The 18,198-nt window shown below is 36.6% G+C and overlaps 2 protein-coding genes across 4 annotated transcripts; one reads left to right on the top strand and one right to left on the bottom strand.

Annotated features, from left to right (window-relative positions):
• Positions 1–9,756: 9,756 nt before the first annotated feature.
• LOC104885259 (putative lactoylglutathione lyase) lies at positions 9,757–15,287 on the top strand. Its single transcript, XM_010669960.4, has 9 exons — positions 9,757–10,038; positions 11,117–11,321; positions 11,405–11,529; positions 11,690–11,754; positions 12,261–12,473; positions 12,591–12,638; positions 13,575–13,682; positions 13,794–13,934; positions 14,953–15,287. The coding sequence occupies exons 1-9, from the start codon at positions 9,879–9,881 to the stop codon at positions 14,992–14,994; spliced, it is 1,107 nt and encodes a 368-aa protein (XP_010668262.2). The 5' UTR covers positions 9,757–9,878; the 3' UTR covers positions 14,995–15,287.
• LOC104885270 (VAN3-binding protein) lies at positions 15,135–18,168 on the bottom strand. Of its 3 annotated transcripts, none has more exons than XM_048639787.1 (8): positions 18,029–18,168; positions 17,401–17,852; positions 16,680–16,748; positions 16,216–16,588; positions 15,846–16,010; positions 15,717–15,766; positions 15,519–15,576; positions 15,135–15,422 (listed from the first exon to the last, which is right to left on the bottom strand). In XM_048639787.1, exons 1-8 carry the CDS (start codon positions 18,033–18,035, stop codon positions 15,229–15,231), a joined length of 1,368 nt encoding a protein of 455 aa, XP_048495744.1. In that variant the 5' UTR covers positions 18,036–18,168; the 3' UTR covers positions 15,135–15,228. The 3 variants fall into 3 exon arrangements, with proteins under 3 accessions (XP_048495744.1, XP_019102753.2, XP_048495743.1); XM_019247208.2 differs by lacking the exon at positions 18,029–18,168 and having other exon boundaries at positions 17,401–17,466; positions 17,581–17,886; XM_048639786.1 differs by lacking the exon at positions 18,029–18,168 and having other exon boundaries at positions 17,401–17,886.
• Positions 18,169–18,198: the final 30 nt, after the last annotated feature.

Here is an 18,198-nt window from a genome sequence, read left to right on the forward strand (position 1 = left end):
AATAAAGCTAGTCGGATATTTGAAAAAGTTCATTGTGATTTGTGGGGTCCCTACAGACATGTTTCTTCCTGTGGGGCCATTTTTGACTATTGTTGATGATTTTTCTAGGGCTGTTTGGGTTTACTTGATGACAGATAAGACTGAGGTTTTTCCTATGTTTATGAACTTTGTTGCTATGGTTGATCGACAATTTTCTCAAACCATTAAAGTTGTTCAAAGTGACAATGGCACTGAATTCAATTGTTTGCTTGATTTTTTTTCTTCATCTGGCATCTTTTGCCAAACCTCCTGTACTGCTACTCCACAACAAAATGGTCGGGTTGAACGAAAACACCAACATATTCTTAATGTTGGTCGTGCTTTACGTTTTCAGGCTCATCTCCCTATTTACTTTTGGGGGGAAAGTATTCTTGCTGTTGCTCACTTAATAAATCGTACTCCCTCTGCTCTTCTCCACAATAAATCTCCCTTTGATGTTTTGTTTGGCTTTTCTCCTGCTTATGATGCCATTCGCACTTTTGGTTGTCTTTGTTTTGCTCATAATCATAAAACTAAGGGGGACAAGTTTGCCAGTAGGAGTCGAAAATGTGTGTTTGTGGGTTACCCGTTTGGTAAGAAAGGTTGGCGATTGTTTGATCTTGACACTAAGGAGTTTTTTGTTTCCCGTGATGTTAAATTTTTTGAGGATGTGTACCCTTTTCAATCCCCTGATGATGTCAATATTGATCCCTCCACTTTGGTTCCATGTGCCGGTCCTATTCACCCGGATTTTGATGATGACTATCCCCTATCTCTTGATTCTGCTCCTTCACTCTCCACAACTTTGCCAAACACTGTTCCTCCACCACAAAATAATTTGCCAAACACTATTCCTCCACCACAAAATTCTCCAATCTCCACCAATTTGCCAAATGAGCCCTCCCTTGTCCAATCCACTCCACCAAATTCCATAATATTGCCTGCGGCCCCATCAATCTCTCAGCCCACTTCTCCCATTTCTCTACCGAACTCTCCTGGGCCCCGTCCCTCTTCTCCGGCCCAACCGCATTCTCCTACCTCCTCTCCTCTCTCTCGGTCCGCGTCACCTATGTCTTCTGGGCCCCGTCTCTCTACTCCTGGCCCAGAGGATCCGCCCAGCTCCTCTCCTCTTGCTGATGCGCGGCCCACTTCTTCCCTTGATCCCTCTTCTTCTCTTGTCGATCACTCGGACTCCCCTGCTTTGGGTCGTGGCCTTCGGCCCAAATTACCTTCGATCCTCTTAAAGGATTTTGTCACTAATGCTGTTGTATCGGATTGTCCATCTTCCTCTACTCCTGTTTCGTCATCTTCCTCAGGTACTCCTTATCCTTTAGCTCACTATATAAATTGTTCAAATTTTTCTGCAAATTATTTGAAGTTTGTTGCAGCTCTTGTATCTACTACTGAACCGAGGTCTTATAAAGAAGCTTTGCGGAGTGAGGAATGGAAACAGTCTATGCAGGCAGAGATTCAGGCCTTGGAGGATAATGGTACTTGGTCCTTGGAGGAATTGCCTCCCGGGAAACGGGCGTTGGGCTGTCAGTGGGTTTACCGTACCAAGTATTTGTCTAATGGTGATGTTGAGCGCCTTAAGTCTCGTCTGGTTGTTTTAGGGAATCATCAGGAGGCTGGTATTGATTACACAGAGACATTTGCACCTGTTGCCAAAATGACCACCGTGCGTACCTTTCTTGCTATTGCTGCCTCCAAAAATTAGGAACTTCATCAGATGGATGTTCACAACGCCTTTCTTCATGGTGACTTGGATGAGGAGGTTTACATGAAACTTCCTCCTGGTTTTGCCTCTTCGAATCCGAATCTTGTTTGTCGTCTCCGCAAATCTCTTTATGGTCTCAAACAGGCACCTCGTTGTTGGTTTGCTAAGCTCGTTACTGCCTTGAAGGATTTCGGTTTTCTTCAGTCCTACTCAGACTACTCTCTCTTCACCTATACTCATCATTCTGTTCAGCTCAATGTGCTCGTATATGTTGACGATCTTATTATCTCTGGTAATGATTCCGCTGCACTCTCTACTTTCAAGGCATATTTGAGCGATTGTTTTAAAATGAAGGATTTGGGGGTTTTGAAGTACTTTCTTGGTATTGAGGTGGCTCGTAGTTCCTCTGGTATTTTTCTTTGTCAGCGCAAGTACACTTTGGATATTATTTCTGAGGCTGGCTTATTGGGTTCTAAGCCTTCTGGTACGCCTATTGAACAAAATCATCATCTCGCGCAGGCTCGTGGTTCTTTGCTCTCGGATGCTGCGGCATATCGCCGTCTTGTCGGCCGTTTGATTTATTTGGCAGTGACTCGTCCTGATCTAGCCTATTCAGTTCATGTGCTTTCTCAGTTCATGCAGGAACCTCGCCAGGAACATTGGGAGGCTGCCTTGCGCGTGGTTCGGTATTTGAAGGGTACTCCTGGTCAGGGTATTCTTCTTCGTTCTGACAGTGATCTTTCTCTTCAGGGTTGGTGTGACTCTGATTGGGCGGCGTGTCCTCTCACTCATCGCTCCCTATCTGGCTGGCTTGTTTTTTTGGGACACTCTCCTATCTCTTGGAAAACGAAAAAGCAACATACTGTTTCCCGCTCTTCTGCTGAGGCCGAATATCGCTCCATGGCTTCTATCACTTGCGAGTTAAAGTGGTTGAAGGCTCTATTGTTAAGCTTAGGGGTTCATCATCCCAAGGCTATTCCTCTCTTCTGCGATAGCCAGTCTGCACTTCACATTGCCAACAATCCAGTTTTTCATGAACGCACAAAACACATTGAGGTTGATTGTCACTTTGTTCGTGATGCCATTCGGGATGAGCTCATTCTTCCTTCATATGTCCCCACCAAGACCCAACTTGCAGATATTTTCACTAAGGCTCTTGGCCGCTCTCAGTTTGATCTCTTACTCTCCAAGTTGGGCATTCTCGATCCCTCCCCTGCTCAACTTGAGGGGGGGTGTTAAGGAAATATTGTGTATAATATTGTGTAAATATTAGTTTCCTTATGTATAGGGTTTCTTGTTATTCTTGTTACAATAGTTTCCTTAGTTTCACATCTTTTCTGTACTATATATACACATTTGAGATGAATAGAAAGGCAAGTCATTAAACCCTAATCACTTCTTTACAGATCTGCCTATCAGGCTAGTTTCCGCTATGACAAGATCGACGGATCACGAAAACATGATTATAATGAATAACGTACTGGCCATTATGGTGTGTGAGAGAAATACGTACAATTGTATGTTGGGCACTTATATATGGTGTGTGAGTTGTGACTTGTGACCTATGATTAAAGATGGCAATGAATCCCTATCAAAAAGAAAAAATGACAATGAGTCAGGTTTGGATCAGGTCCACCTAGATCCAAGCCGGTTTGTTGTTATAAACTTAGACTCGTCACAAACTCGTTAGGTCTTGAATTTTCAAACTCATACCCAAATATGTTGGATGTAGCGGGTTCATAGGGCCTAATCGGGTCCTTAGTTTTTAGTTTCATCATATTTTTTTTATATATGTATATTGTTTTACCCTAATATATAAAATCTACATATGTGGATAAAACATTATCCAAAACAAAATTTTAAAAAATAACTAACATAATCTTAAAATGTTACAACTTACAAAGTTAGAAGCTAAGTTTTAAACCTAATCACAAGTCACAAAACTAATAAGCTCACAAAATCACAACTCTTAAAACCTTAGAGTTTAGATTAAAATTCTTTTCTCATATATGTATGGGTATGCGAGTCGGGTCTGGACCGATCTGTGTCTAACATATGTGAACCCGGATCCAAACTCATACTATTCAAGTTAAACTCGACTCAACCTGTTGCATCTAAAAAGTATAGACACATACCCTTGTAAATGGGACGGGTCCTGGCGTGTCCGGTCGGGTCCATGACCCATTGCTATCTATTCTTGTGATACAATTGGATGTTGGCTATTAGTTGCTATCTGATTGTTCGATTGCCTTTACCGGCTATATATGTTTGTTATTTGATTAATGACTATTTAATAATATGTTTGAAAATTTCAATAGTCGGTGTGGGTTGTCAATGCAAAATGAAGAAAAAGGCATGCAAAAGCTCGTGGCTTTTAAGATTTGCATACTAAGGCTATGTTCAGTTCACCTTATTTTTGCTTATTTCAGATCTAATCAGATCAGATCAGATCAGATCAGAAAAAAATAAGTTCAGATCAGATCAGTTCATATCATGCTTATATTTAAAAATCATTATTACTATTAAATATATTTCATTACATATTAGGAAAAATTATAATAATTGAATATTAAGAAAGTACTCATTGAGATGAATCAAACAAGACCACACATGACTATATTTTTTCTTATACATTAATAAGAAAAATCTAAAAGATAAGATCTTGTAAATCAGATCAGATCAGTTCAGATCAGATCATATCAGATCATATCAGAAAAAATAAGTTCAGATCAGAAAATTTCAGGTGAACTAAACATAGCCTAAGAAAATCATTTACTAAACACTTTATATTTCTGACTATTTAATCGTATGATAGACATAAAAAGTCAGGAGTAAATGAAAAAGTTCTTGTTGGTATTAGTTAGTTGTTAATGTAAAAGGAAGAAAAAGGCAAAAAGCTCGCGCTTTGTTGAAGGGTCTACCAATCCACCTACAACTCCACAATTAGTATGATATTGTTCATTTTTGGCCAATGCAAGCCCGCACGAATTGGGGCTCTTTCCCAAAATACCTCATACTAACTTAGTTGGTGAACTCATATAAAGTAGGAAACTCATTTATTTTATCTCTCCGATGTGGAACTTGAGATGTATATATATATACCCAATTATCCTCCCTGAGACCAAGGACCACAAGCCTCCCCTCCACAATATGAGGAAGACTTTCGACACAACACACAAGGCACCAAGCACATATTTCCCACTGCGACGTCACACTTAGAGTCTTCCACATCTCCTTAGATATGATGCACCATGTCTTCGAAGTATGTCGGCAACCAACATATTTCCACTCCATGCATGATTCTAGGTTGCACCACTGACATATTCTTGCTTTACAACTGCATGTTCATGCATTAACTGCGTCACCCATCTTTGAGAACCATACATAATACTACCAAGACTTGCACCCACGCTACCCCCTACGTGCTCCAGCCTCCAGCAGGCCAACCATGGGGTCCACCATCGTATGTACATTCTCCCAGCCGAACTGTGGGGTCCACCATTGTAGGGCTCACGAATCCACTTACAATTTCATAATTAGTATGATATTGTTCGCTTTGTGCCAAGGCAATACAGATTTATTTTTGGGCTCCTTCCCATAAGGCTCCGGTCATGCTAATGTAATTGATGAACTCTTATAAACTAGGTAACTCCTTTATCTCTCTTGTGTAGGACTTACGTTGTATACCCAACATTTTTAATATTCGCATACTGAGAAAACCATTTATTAAACACCTTTAATCATATGATAACATAAAAAAAAGTCAATTAAATGAATAAAGGCAAAAGCTATAAGTAAATACCCTCTAGCTAAAAGTAACTCATTGAAACTTCTAAATGACTGCCAAATTCTTTTTTGAACATTAATAGGTATGGATGTGAAGAAAATTTGACTTTTCATTCTTTTTGTTTGAAGAAAATCCTTGAGCAATAAATTTGTATTGCGACTTCTTGTGCTTTCAACCTATAATCTGACACATATATCTCTATTCTATATAGGAAGACATGGGGGACACCAAAATGAAGGAAACCCCATTTTACCCCTCCTAAATTAAACAGTAACTGCAACACATTCAACATTAATTAAAAAAGAAAAAAAAATTACATCACTCAAAGAAATAAAATACGACAGTTTCCACTCCTTCCTTCCAAGAAAAAAAAAACTAATTCACTCCATTAGAAGTTACACAATTTGCACAGTTTCCTTCACACGTCTTCCTCTTCTCCCTTCTTCCTCTATTACTCGGTTTCATTATCTGCAAAAGCATTATATGTTACCAGTAGCAGGTAATTACAGATATGTAATTGAAAGGGAAGATAATGTCCTCTCTTAAAAAGTTAAATTAGTTATTATACCCGAGTTACGTCTCAGGTAAGAAAAAATTTCATTTATAACTAATAATTTAAGATGGTAACACTAGATGTTATTTGGTCTAGTGATTAAGACTTTAGTATATTTTATTGAGGTCTTGGGATCAAATACTATACTACTAGCATGTTTTGCACGCTATGCGTGCGTGTCCTGTTAACTTTTTTGATTTTCTCAATTAGTTATTAATCAGTGTTACAAAAAAATTGATTTGAAAATACAATTATAATAATTATTAATTTTTTAACTATATTTTTCTTAAATTAATGCTTTATTGTTTTTTTTTAGTTATTTATTCATCATTATTTAAATATATTATCGAGAGAAAGAAATATACAGTAGAAAAAAGTTTGTACTCAAATAAAGTGAAAAAAATTTGTGTATCAGGTTCAATCGTCGAAAAAGAGTTTGATTTACATAATAGAGATTACTAAAGAATGATCAACATTTAGGTTTTGAATATTATGAGTATAATTATTAATATAAAATTCAAATTTTATTTTTTTCTTGTAAGTGTCAATCAAGTTATATTGTCATTTTAATTTTTTAATAGAGTATTTCACACATAGGTAAGAAAAGGAAATCATTCTCCTTAATTTAATTTAATTGAAATTTCAAATTCAATTTCGCTATTAACTTGTTCAATATATATGGCAAGTAAGAGGAAAAAAAATTATTTAATATATATGGCAAGTAAGAGGAAACTCAAAAAAGTTAACAGGACACGCACGCATAGCGTGCAAAACATGCTAGTATACACTAGTTAAACTAATAAGAAAGAGATACGCCATCAAAGATAACATAAAAAAATCTGATACTTTTTAAAAAGTGTACATAATATTTGAGGGCAAAATTAACCGTCATTACACCCAATTATTATTTTGATGAAAAGTATAAGATAAGATTACTACAAATTAAAGTATGTTTTGACAAATCTAATAGTATAATCTATAAATTTATTTTTCATGTAAGAGATGTTATGATCAAATCAGCGCGTCTTATATTTAGAAGTAGATCGAAACTTTTCTTTTCCTCATATTATGTTTAGTTCACTTTATTTTTATTTATTTCATATTATATAATATTTAGAAAAAAAAGTTTAGATTATATCATATTAGAAAAAATAAACTTAGATCATATGAGATAAATTACGATCGGATCATGCTTATATTTAAAACTAACTGTTGTTATTGTTTTTGTTGCTGCTACTAGTGGTAGGGTTGTGCAAAGACTAAGGTCATACCGGAATCTAGACCGGATAGGACCGAATTTGGAACGGACTAGACTAAAAATTCTGGTATTGTACGGTCCTTGGTGGAGAGAAAATCCCAATTTCGGGTTTCCGAACCATCACAGTCCAAACCCGAAAAATTCTGGTCTAGACCAGTGGACCGAAATTTCTGATGTTTTAGTAAAAATTGTTTATATATTAAAAAAGTTTTAAAGATAGAATGTTAGAAAGTTAAAAACCTACTATATATCACCATTAACAATATTGTTATTAGAATTATTAAATTTTAATGTATCTAATTTATAAATATGTTTAAATAAAAAAATTGTTAGAAAAATTCCAGTCCAACGAATCCAAAATTTAAATGCACCGGAAAAAATCGTCATTAAGACCAGACCGAACATGATCGGATTTTTCAGATTTTTCGGTCCGGTCCAGGTCCAAATTTTTTTCCAGATTCCGTTCAACTGGTCCAGCAGGTTTCGGTCTGGTCCTACACTAGTGAACACCCCTTAGTACTGTTTATTATTATTATTATTATTATTATTATTATTATTATTATTATTATTATAAGGGTCTTTCCTTCTCTTTCCCCTCCATTCCCCATTCCTCACTCATTCCCTTTCCATTCCCCCTCCATTCCTCCTCTCTTTTTCCACTCCCTATCATCTTTCACTTTCTCTCTCATCCTTTCCATTTCCTCCATTGAAGAACTACGAGATTTAAAAAATTTACGACAAGTTCACATTTTTCAACGACTTCAAGTTTCTTTTACCATTTCGTTATATTACGGCGGAATGCTAATGTAATTTAAAAAATTTAGAATAAAACTGGTAGACTGTCGTAAACATGACGCTTCGAAAAACTTGATTTTAGCATAAAAGATACTCCCTTCGTCCCAAAATATAGTTTTCATTTTCCTTTTTTCACGGTAATATATGCAAGTAAAATCTAAGAAGGATAGTAAAAAGAATTTGTTTATTTAAATAAATATTGTATGGGAAAAGATGATTTTAGGAAAAGAATAAAGAATAATGGGTGAAAGAGCATTTTTTTTTTGAAAGAGAAATTTCATTAATTGAAGGCCAAACGACATCTACAATAGGTATTAAAGTAAATCAAGATACAATTAAACAAGACTAAATCAAATTCGTCTTCGAAGAAGCTACAATGAACCAGATCGAACAATACAACACAACCCTCTTGTATTTGTTGAATCAATCAGCTTTTGATGATGAAGTCTATCATTCTGATATAGTTTGGGAAGAACATTCTTGATCGAGTCAGGTTGACCGCATCCGAGATTCCAATACCTTCATGTTGAGTCTCGAACTTCAACCAATGAGAATAATTTCTCATACCTAAAAACAAAAGAACCATACTCACAATTCCCATAGGGGAGAAGGATATTTCCAAAACAGAAACTAAAAACCCATAACAGGGTTTGAGAAAATCTCATTAAGAGAGACTAATTTATTGAACAAAACAAGAAAATGAACTAAAAACTGAAAATAAAAGGGCAAAAGGGGCTCACCATGGATGAAAACATCCATGGCAGCCCCTAATTGATGAAGAAGGGGTAGGGGAGGCTAGGGTTTGAGAGAGAGAAAAAGAGAGAGGAGGCTAATGGGTGAAAGAGCATTAATTGTAATATTTTGGTTGAATAAACAAAGGGAAAAACAAAAATTCAAGAAGCAAATAAATGATGGGACACAATTTTCCAGACAAATTGCGGAAAAATGTAAAACTAAATATGAAACAATCCGTCTTGCATGGACCCGGTTCACACTAAAAATAGTGCGGACCAGGCCCAAGCACGTGACCGGTTAAGAAGTACTCACTTTTAATTACCAAAAATAAATACACTATATCAAAAATAGATACACTATATGATACATAAGTACACTATATCAAAGATAGATACACTATATCATAACTACACACACTATATCATACAGAGGTACACGATATCCTATAGGAACACTACATCCTATAGGAAAATATTTACTTAAACGCATTTTAGAAACATACACTATATCAAAAATAGATACATACACTATATCAAAAATAGATATACTATATTATACATAGGTACACTATATCATTTTAACATACACTATATCATTTTAACGTATACTATATCATTTTAACATACACTATATTATTTTAACATACACTATATCATATCAATATACACTATCCTAAACTCACGTGATATAGATTGGGTGCACACTAATTAGTATATACCGAGTTCATATTAGTTTTTTTAAATATGAAAATGAGAACTATATTTTGAGACATACAAAATGAAAATGAAAACTATATTTTATGACGGCAGGAGTAGTATTATAATATAAATTGTCTTATAATGTTGTCTAACATGAATTACGATTTACGAGCGTGTCTGGTGCGTAAATTTTTCTTGGAAGGTGTGTCATTTGCGCTAAACATAAAAACCCATAGAAAATCAAAAAGAGAAGATAGCGCCAACTCGCCAAGAATTTGGAGGAGAGAGAAAAACATAGTAGTAGTAATTCTGCGGCAATGGCGTCGTCGTCATCTCCATTCTCACTCGCGCCTTCGCTTCAATTTTCTCTCTCTTCAACATTCGCCAACAGGAGAATTTTCGCTTCTCATACTCGAATCGTTTCTTCTTTCTCCTCCAATCTCTCTCGTCGCCTCTCACTCATCCAGATTGGTACTGGTAATTAACCACTTCGTTCTTCTTCTTCTTCTTTCTTATATGAATTCTTTCAGTGCAATTCTTTCAGTGTCGAATATATGAATTTCGTGTTGAAAATTGTACAAATATATGAATTTAGTTTGTGTTATATATATATGTTATCTTGATTTGTAGTTAGGTTTGTACTAGTAGACATTGATTCTGTAAATTAATGAGGTAATTGGAATTCTACATGATTCAGAAGATAGTGAAGCAAACTCATTTCACATTTGCTTGTTCACAGTTGAACAATTGAGTACCTTGTTTGTGTCATTGTTAGTTTATTCTACTGTCTCAGTTTGATTAAAATTCCAAAATCTTGCCCTTATATTGAAAACAAAGTCTGCTAACTTTATTATTCAATTTGAACGCTATAAGTCACAGTATTCAAAGAAACTATGGGAAGTGGTTCATTATTCCATGGGAAATGGATGTTGTTGCAATATCTAAGAAGGAATTGCAAGGAAACCCATGTAGAAGGCTATAAAGTGTCAAGTCTATCCAGGATGGGTTTGTTCTCGAATGATATCGACCTGTGCATTCTTTTCCCTTTATTCCCCGAAGCATTGCATCGACAATTGCAGGACAGTTTGCATATAGATTCTGGTTAAATTTTTTGGTTTGATCACCTGATGTGATGCTGCCAAGTGTTATTAGCTTCTTCCTATGGGGCCCTATATTTGCTTGAAGTTGTAAACTTTTAATGGCTTGATTCAGCTTAATGGTACATTGTCACGTCTCGCTTATCTTGCTGACATGAAGTGGATGTTCAGGCTTAAGTAGGCTTAATCCAGTATTGGTGCTGAACTGCTTAGCCACCATCAGATCTCTCTCAACGGGGATGCCCTTATTTGGACGTGAACTTCTAACTATGACTTCTCTTGCCAACACTTCAAAATTTGCACCTTTGCTGCTTGGCTTCCGGTTCAGGATGCTTTATGTTTGTGTACTTTTTCATAGTTTCTTGTTTTGGAGGGAATTAATAAAAAATATGGGGAATGATATTGATCAGGTGAAGTTAATTTCAAGTTTACACTAATATGAATTTCGCTTTCCACAGTTGTCTCACAGCCGCAAATGTTTGGTTTTAAGGAATCCACACTCTCAAGTCCAGAAGGAAATGTTTTGGATACTGGTACTGTTGGAAATGTAGCTCAAGCAATGCCCACTGTTAGCGAGGAAACTGCTCTAGAATGGACCAAAAATGACAAGAGGAGACTACTTCATGTTGTTTATCGTGTCGGGGATTTAGATAAGACTATAAAGTAAATTTTCAATTTTAATATCGGCAGCTTTGAGTTTTGCTTATTGTGTAAGCAGATGTCTAATTAGTTTGGGAAGATTGTAGATTCTATACGGAGTGCTTAGGCATGAAGATATTACGAAAAAGAGACATTCCAGAAGAGAAATATTCAAATGCCTTTCTTGGATATGGACCTGAGGAGTCGCATTTTACGGTTGAATTAACATACAGTAAGCTACCTGGCTTTCTCTCTGTCTGTTTCCAAAACCATGCACACGTACACCTATCATTCTAGTCGACTTTTCTTTGCCTCCATACAGTTATTCCTTTCTGTTCTGTACAAAGTGCATCTTGCATGATAAGGTTTTGCAATTAATACAATGGTTGCAGACTATGGAGTCAACAAATATGACATTGGGACTGGTTTTGGTCACTTTGGTGTTGCTGTTGCGGATGTGAGTTTCCTTGGATATCTTAACACTTGTCTGCTAATATTAGAGCTAACCATGTACTCTGGAATTTCTTTATATCTCAGAAGAGTAGAAACTATTTTTAGTGTCACACTGATGCGCTGTATATTGTAGTAGATATAAATACTAGTCATGGATAAATTAGACCTTGTTTTGGATAAGTTTAGCCATTGAGGATTTCAGATACAGTCATCATACGAAAAAATCTACATGAAAGTTAATTTGCTTGTTGGAGAGTTCACAATCTTTTTTCTACCTCTATCTTTTACAAAGTTTTTGGGTTAACCTTTTATATTATCCCATTACGACTTTTTCTGCTTGTACATCTTCCTATGGATCTAGATACAAGAATACCCTTTGAACTTCCTTCTAATTTCAGACCTTTTGGACTAGAAGGTCACTTTATTCAACCTGAGACTCCTGTCTTTGGTTATGGATTCTTGGAGGTTATGAGAATATGGCCAGTTATTAAGAATAATTCTCTGATGTAGGTTGCTAAAACAGTAGATCTTGTGAAGGCAAAGGGCGGAAAGGTTATAAGGGAACCAAGTCCAGTCAAAGGTGAAAGTTCTGTAATTGCTTTTATAGAAGATCCAGATGGTTACCAGTTTAAGCTTTTGGAAAGGGCACTTACATCAGAGCCCCTTTGCAAGGTGATGCTTAGAGTTGGAGATCTTGATCAGGCCATTAGTTTTTATAAGAAGGTAATTTCGTTCTATGCAACATGAGATGCATGGTTGTCTTTGTGACCATGGGGTGGTGTCTTATCTGCTAAATAACTGATTGTTTAATTCTTCTTGTGCGCTGTTTTGGAATTGAAGGCTTATGGCATGGAACTACTCCGCAAGATGGATAATCCTGAGTACAAGGTAACAACAATATTGTATAGAATCTTAGAGCTCAAGCTTTCACATTAGGTAATAATTTAGATGGGAGAGATTTCCTTTAGCCACTTTGGAGTGAGGGTTGGTGTGTATCTGTTAATAAGTGGCTTCACGGCCAAATATCGTTTGAAAATGAGAATAAGAAAGCTGGTTCTGCTGTCTCTCGTGTCTCTAGAGTTTTGGTCTCTTGCGCAAAGAAGTGAGCCTGCAATCAGTGTTTGTTTGATGACTTGTGACATGTGGGCTAATACTTGTGACCAGCACATGTACTTCTTTGTAGCTCTTGTGGATGCTTTCAGGTTTTTGAGTCTTAACTTGGAATGACCTCTCTGCTATCACAGGGTTAAGGCTGCATAAATAGACTTCCTCTGATCCCACCTAGGGTAAGACCGTAAGAGTCCCTTCAAAAGCATTTGGGCCATGTTGACATTGGTGTAGGTGTTGCAGAATTAGTTCCACTTGTTAGGCATATGCTAACTTTTTGGCTTATTCTAATGGCCTGGAACTTAATATCAAATATGTATACAGATTAACGATGTAATCTTTCCATTTGAAGTTCACTTATTTGAACATATAGGAAGTTGATGGAACTTATCTGAACTTAGTCTAGTTGTGTGTTGAACATTTGAACATGGGTATCCTTTTGGGAACTAATATAAAATTATTTGGACCTAGATATAATTAATAAGATTTATACACATGAAAAGAATAGAGCCTAATCTCAGATTCTGGGGGGCAAGTTCAGACTTCTTAGGATCCAGCTAATGGGAATAGTGGCTCTTAGTGAGTTAGTGATCTACTTTTAAAGACTTCACATTCTTCTTAATATGTCATCAATTCATTATGGTGTATTGCTTTTTAAGATTATTGATTGGTTTATTGGTCAAATATTATGTCTTACTTGAAGATGTTTATCTTCAGTGTACAACAGCTATAATGGGTTATGGTCCAGAGGATAACAATGCTGTGATAGAGCTAACATACAATTATGGAGTCAGTGAGTATGACAAAGGAAATGGTTATGGACAGGTAAAACTTCATTAATGAAGTTTGGGTTGAAGGATTACATCTGTCACTTGTATAGCTTGCTTGACTTTTACTATCTATAGTTACCTAATGTGACTCATCTCGTGCTGTCAGATCGCTGTTGGAACAGACAATGTTTATAAAACAGCTGAAGTAGTGAAACGCAGTGGAGGGAAAATTATACTTGATCCTGGTCCCTTGCCTGGATTAAATACGAAGATAACTGCTTGCCTGGATCCTGATGGCTGGAAGGCGGTATGATCTGATATCTCTTATATGAAACAACTTGATTCTTAGAGCATGTTTGGTTCAAGTCATGGAGTGGAAAGGGAATGAAATCAAATAGAGGAGTGAAATGGTAACAAAACTTGTTGCGTTTATTGGGTGTTTGGTTCGAACTTTGGAATGGAAAGGGAAAGGGAAAGGAAACCATCACTAACAAATGGATTTTGTTACTTGAGGGGGAAGGGAAGGTAACAAAGTAAGGGGAATATATTACCACCAAGTAATGGTAATGGATTGAGGAAGGGTTGAAGGCTTGAAGCAAACAAGAAGAAAGGGAGTAGGTAACTAGGTCTTTGATTCCGTTTCTTAGAGCCCAAAAAATGTTGAACCAAACATGCTCTTAGTTATGTACAAAAAAGTGAAATGAATGATTTAATCTTTTCGTTTACAGCTTAGAAACTTCGTGATTTGGCTTCTAGTGGCAACTTGATGGTTCAGGGAAATTATTGGATGTCCTTGTGGAACTGTTAATTTCTGATTCTTTTACAACAGTAGAGTAAAAACTGGATAGTCCTCCAGGGTTTGTCCAGGGTTATTTTTAAAACAAGTTCTTTAAGCTGTAGTTATCACTAGAGAAGTTAATAAACCTTCACTCCATCACTTCTACAACTATCTTATTTTTCCTCTTTTCAGTACTCTACCCTTCCCCCAAATATCCATCCCTAACTGGAAATAAAGCAATATTGCTGATGCAAAAAGTATGTTGCAGCTCTTTGAGGAATTTTGTTTTCCAAATAGCTCTTTAGCCAATGTAAAAAGTCTGCTCAATGTATTTAACATCTTTCCAATTAAAGGTGATTTCATCCAAACAGAAACCTTATCACATAAAATAGGACCGACAAAGTATTATTAGTATGAGGTTCATTTAGTGGCATTTTTGGCTCATCTAATGTGGTTTTAGCTTTTATTTTCTAAATGCTTAAGGCCTATTTACGTTGTGTATGAACTATGAACAACCTCGGTGATGTTGATTGCTAATTTGCGACAGGTATTTGTTGATAATATTGATTTTCTCAAGGAGCTTGAGTGACCAAGGCCTGCTACACCCATACTTTTCTATCGTCGAACAGGACTGTTCCCAGATGCTGATGCTTGGAGATTTCCATTTCAGCATCACGCCAAAGACTGTTGTATGTTGTAAAATAAGTTTATTTGTAAGTGACAAGGGAGTTGATCATAAATCTGTTTTCATTTTGCATTCATCAGAGAAATACCATCTTTTACACCAGCCAACCTGTAATTTAACTCTTACAGTAACTACTAATTAAATGCTAATGCGACAATTCAGCAGATTTTGAATTCCATCAGTCCACATTTGTTTTTCGCCTTTGTTTTTACATTCAAATTCTATAACCCTATCAGCTGTTTGTATCCCAAAGTAAGACTTCTGGTCGCTGCTGTCTTCTCTCTCTCTCCCAGGCCATGCTGGAATATCAGGGTATACTCCAGATACTATAACTGTAGGACCAATTTCTTTAGTTAAGCAAGATGAAGGTGAGCAAAACATTGCTCATAGCACATGCTAATCAAGGAAGGAGGAAATATATTGCTTACATTTCTTCTTTTTTGTGAATGCCCCTGCCATATGCCTGCTTTTGAGTTTAACAACTATCTGCTTAACACAAATGATTTAGTTATCCACTCATTGGTCATGTTTAGTTCAGAAATTCTCTCAAGTGGAGAAGTAATACACTGTATTGCCTTTCCTGTTCTTGCAGTAATAATATAAAAAATTGTATTAGTAAGTTCTACCTGCAATGTTGAATTGATGCTGAATGAGACTTGCTTCCAATGTAAATCACCTGGTGTGAAATATTGGCAAAAGGTCAGCCTAATTATCACCAGCATTTATGTTCATCTTTGAATTAGTTGTGTCATTACCTTTTCTTGTACGCTTTAGAAGTTCCCCTCCCTGCATCGTAAAGTTCATTGCGGTAATTGAGTTAGATTCTCCGCCATCTTCAGACTGGTCCTCATTTAGAGCGAGACCTGCTGCTCCATACCCCTTCTGTAATCTAGCCTTCAGAGTTGCAGCACCTCTAAGTGCTGCACGATGTGAGTAGGTGCTAGTATCAGTTTGTAAACCATTTTCTCAATGGAATCTTCTTGTTTAGTGTTTAAAATACAAAGGAATTTATTAATACATTTTGAAAAAAGCAGTTATCAATAAAAGTTCTGTTTTTATAATAGTGAGGTTTTCCTTTAGCTCAACTAAATCACATTAGATTATCTCGCTTCAAAATTACAATACCAGTAGCTGCTCCTGCTGTTAAGGTCATGATATCACCATTACTCCTTGCATTGATTGCAGAATTAACTGCTGATAGGATCTGATGATGATCAGCCCCCAATTCCTCTGCAATCTCAATGCAGTGTGATGCTACAAGGGCAGCAGCAGATGCAAGAGCAGTAGTTTCTTTCGATAGTGCTTTTGGTTGTAAAGATGACATTTCGATTGGTGTTGCATTTGAGGCTGTTAATGCTGCAACAGCGGCAGCTACACCTGCTACTGACACTGCAGCATGTAGCTGTGCATTGTGAGTTCTTGATTCATGCTTCTTTCTCTCCTTTTGATCCTTCATCCGTCTCCCCATTGTTCTCCCTTTTATTATGCTTTTGCATAGCTGCAGAAATTTGTCATGTTTTTTCCTTCTCAACTTTTATCTTTGTGAAAATAGGAATTTTAAATTAATATCAGGAATGGGAAGGAGTTACCCCATTTCTCAGTAGCTGTTGATTGGATAGGAAATCGGGGTGAAGTGCTTGATGAAGTAGGAAGAGTTCCTAGCCAAGTCAGACCCAAGTCAGAAATAGTCCGAGTAACCAAAAAGCAGAAAGGTCTATATCGCCTTCAAATTCTAAACTAGAGCATTTGTTTTTACATGACAAGGGATTTCTCAATTTCAGACTAGATCATGATAGACCGAGGAAGTTTTGTAAATAAAAACGAATTAAGCATGGTTATCAAATTAAAATACAATGTCTAAGGCAACATGTTCATCATTCTTAGAAGCTTTCAACCTCTCTTACGTGACACGCTTAAAGGACTCTTACGTGACACACTTAAAGGAGTCATGACTGTAACCTATAAGGAGTTTAGTACCTAACATGTGGCCCAGCTCTCACCACAAGAAATAATTACATAAGTGAAGAAATGATGTTGCCTTCCTTGAATTAACAAGGATGGTGACTTTGAGACGTTTACCCTATAAAGCTAGTAAAGCGGTCCTAGTGTGGCAAAGTTCAGGGTGAGTAAAATTTTGCCTTGTTAGATTATGAGGGCAAGTTTAATTTTTGATCTTTGAGGGCAAGTTTACATGCCCTCTTTGATGTTATATGCTATAGTGTCTACACTGTTTGCCTACAATAAACAGAGTTCTCATTTCTTGTCATGATAACTTGGAAGAAATAACATGATTAGGACTGAAAACGATACCTTCGTCTCATCACTCACTCTTGGAGAAATTGGAGGACTATCTCCACTTTGCGGGGGTTCTACTTGCTGCAAGACGAGAACAATATTAACAAGCAACTGACTGGAGCTTTTGTTAAAACTTAAAAGTCCTACATACTGATGTTCTTTTATCGAACTATTCTGGGTAAGATGATTATTTACCTTTGACAGCATGTTATCTTTGACATTCAGATTCAGTTCGTCAGTAAGAAATTCAAATGCTGTCTTCTCAGGCTCTCTCGGCATGTTATGGGTGGTCGAGAGAGCCTTGGAGAGCTCTGTGGCTGAAACACTCCATGATCTCGCCAAGAACTCCATGGACTCTGTTGGAGTTTCAGGTGGAGGGACAGACGTCGGGAGCCAATTAGCAGGACGATTTTCGTCTATGTTCATTAGTTTCATTGCCACACTTCTTATGCCATCCATACTTATCTCTGCACCAACAGAAGAAGAAATCATAAGATACATGAAGAAGCGTGAACTTTGCCTAACATACTTTGATTGTGTTAATAAATTTGGTAATGTAAATTTACTGCAATCCCCTTTCAGACGGCCCTAATTACACCAGCAAGAATCAAACCCTTGCCGCGGAAAAGGTGAAGAGTGTTACCTTTCATAGTAGCTGACCAGTATTTGTAACTATAGCAAGATGAAGAGTTTTACAAGGGGAGTTTGATATATATGCTGATTCTACGAGCTCTAATAGTGAAGGTAAAGAAGTGTAATTATATAACGTTATTCTATATCTAGTTGAAAAGACAGAATTAAAGATTGATCAAC

The sequence above is a fragment of the Beta vulgaris genome, chromosome 2, assembly GCF_026745355.1.
Source record: "Beta vulgaris subsp. vulgaris cultivar EL10 chromosome 2, EL10.2, whole genome shotgun sequence".
NCBI lineage: Eukaryota > Viridiplantae > Streptophyta > Magnoliopsida > Caryophyllales > Amaranthaceae > Beta > Beta vulgaris.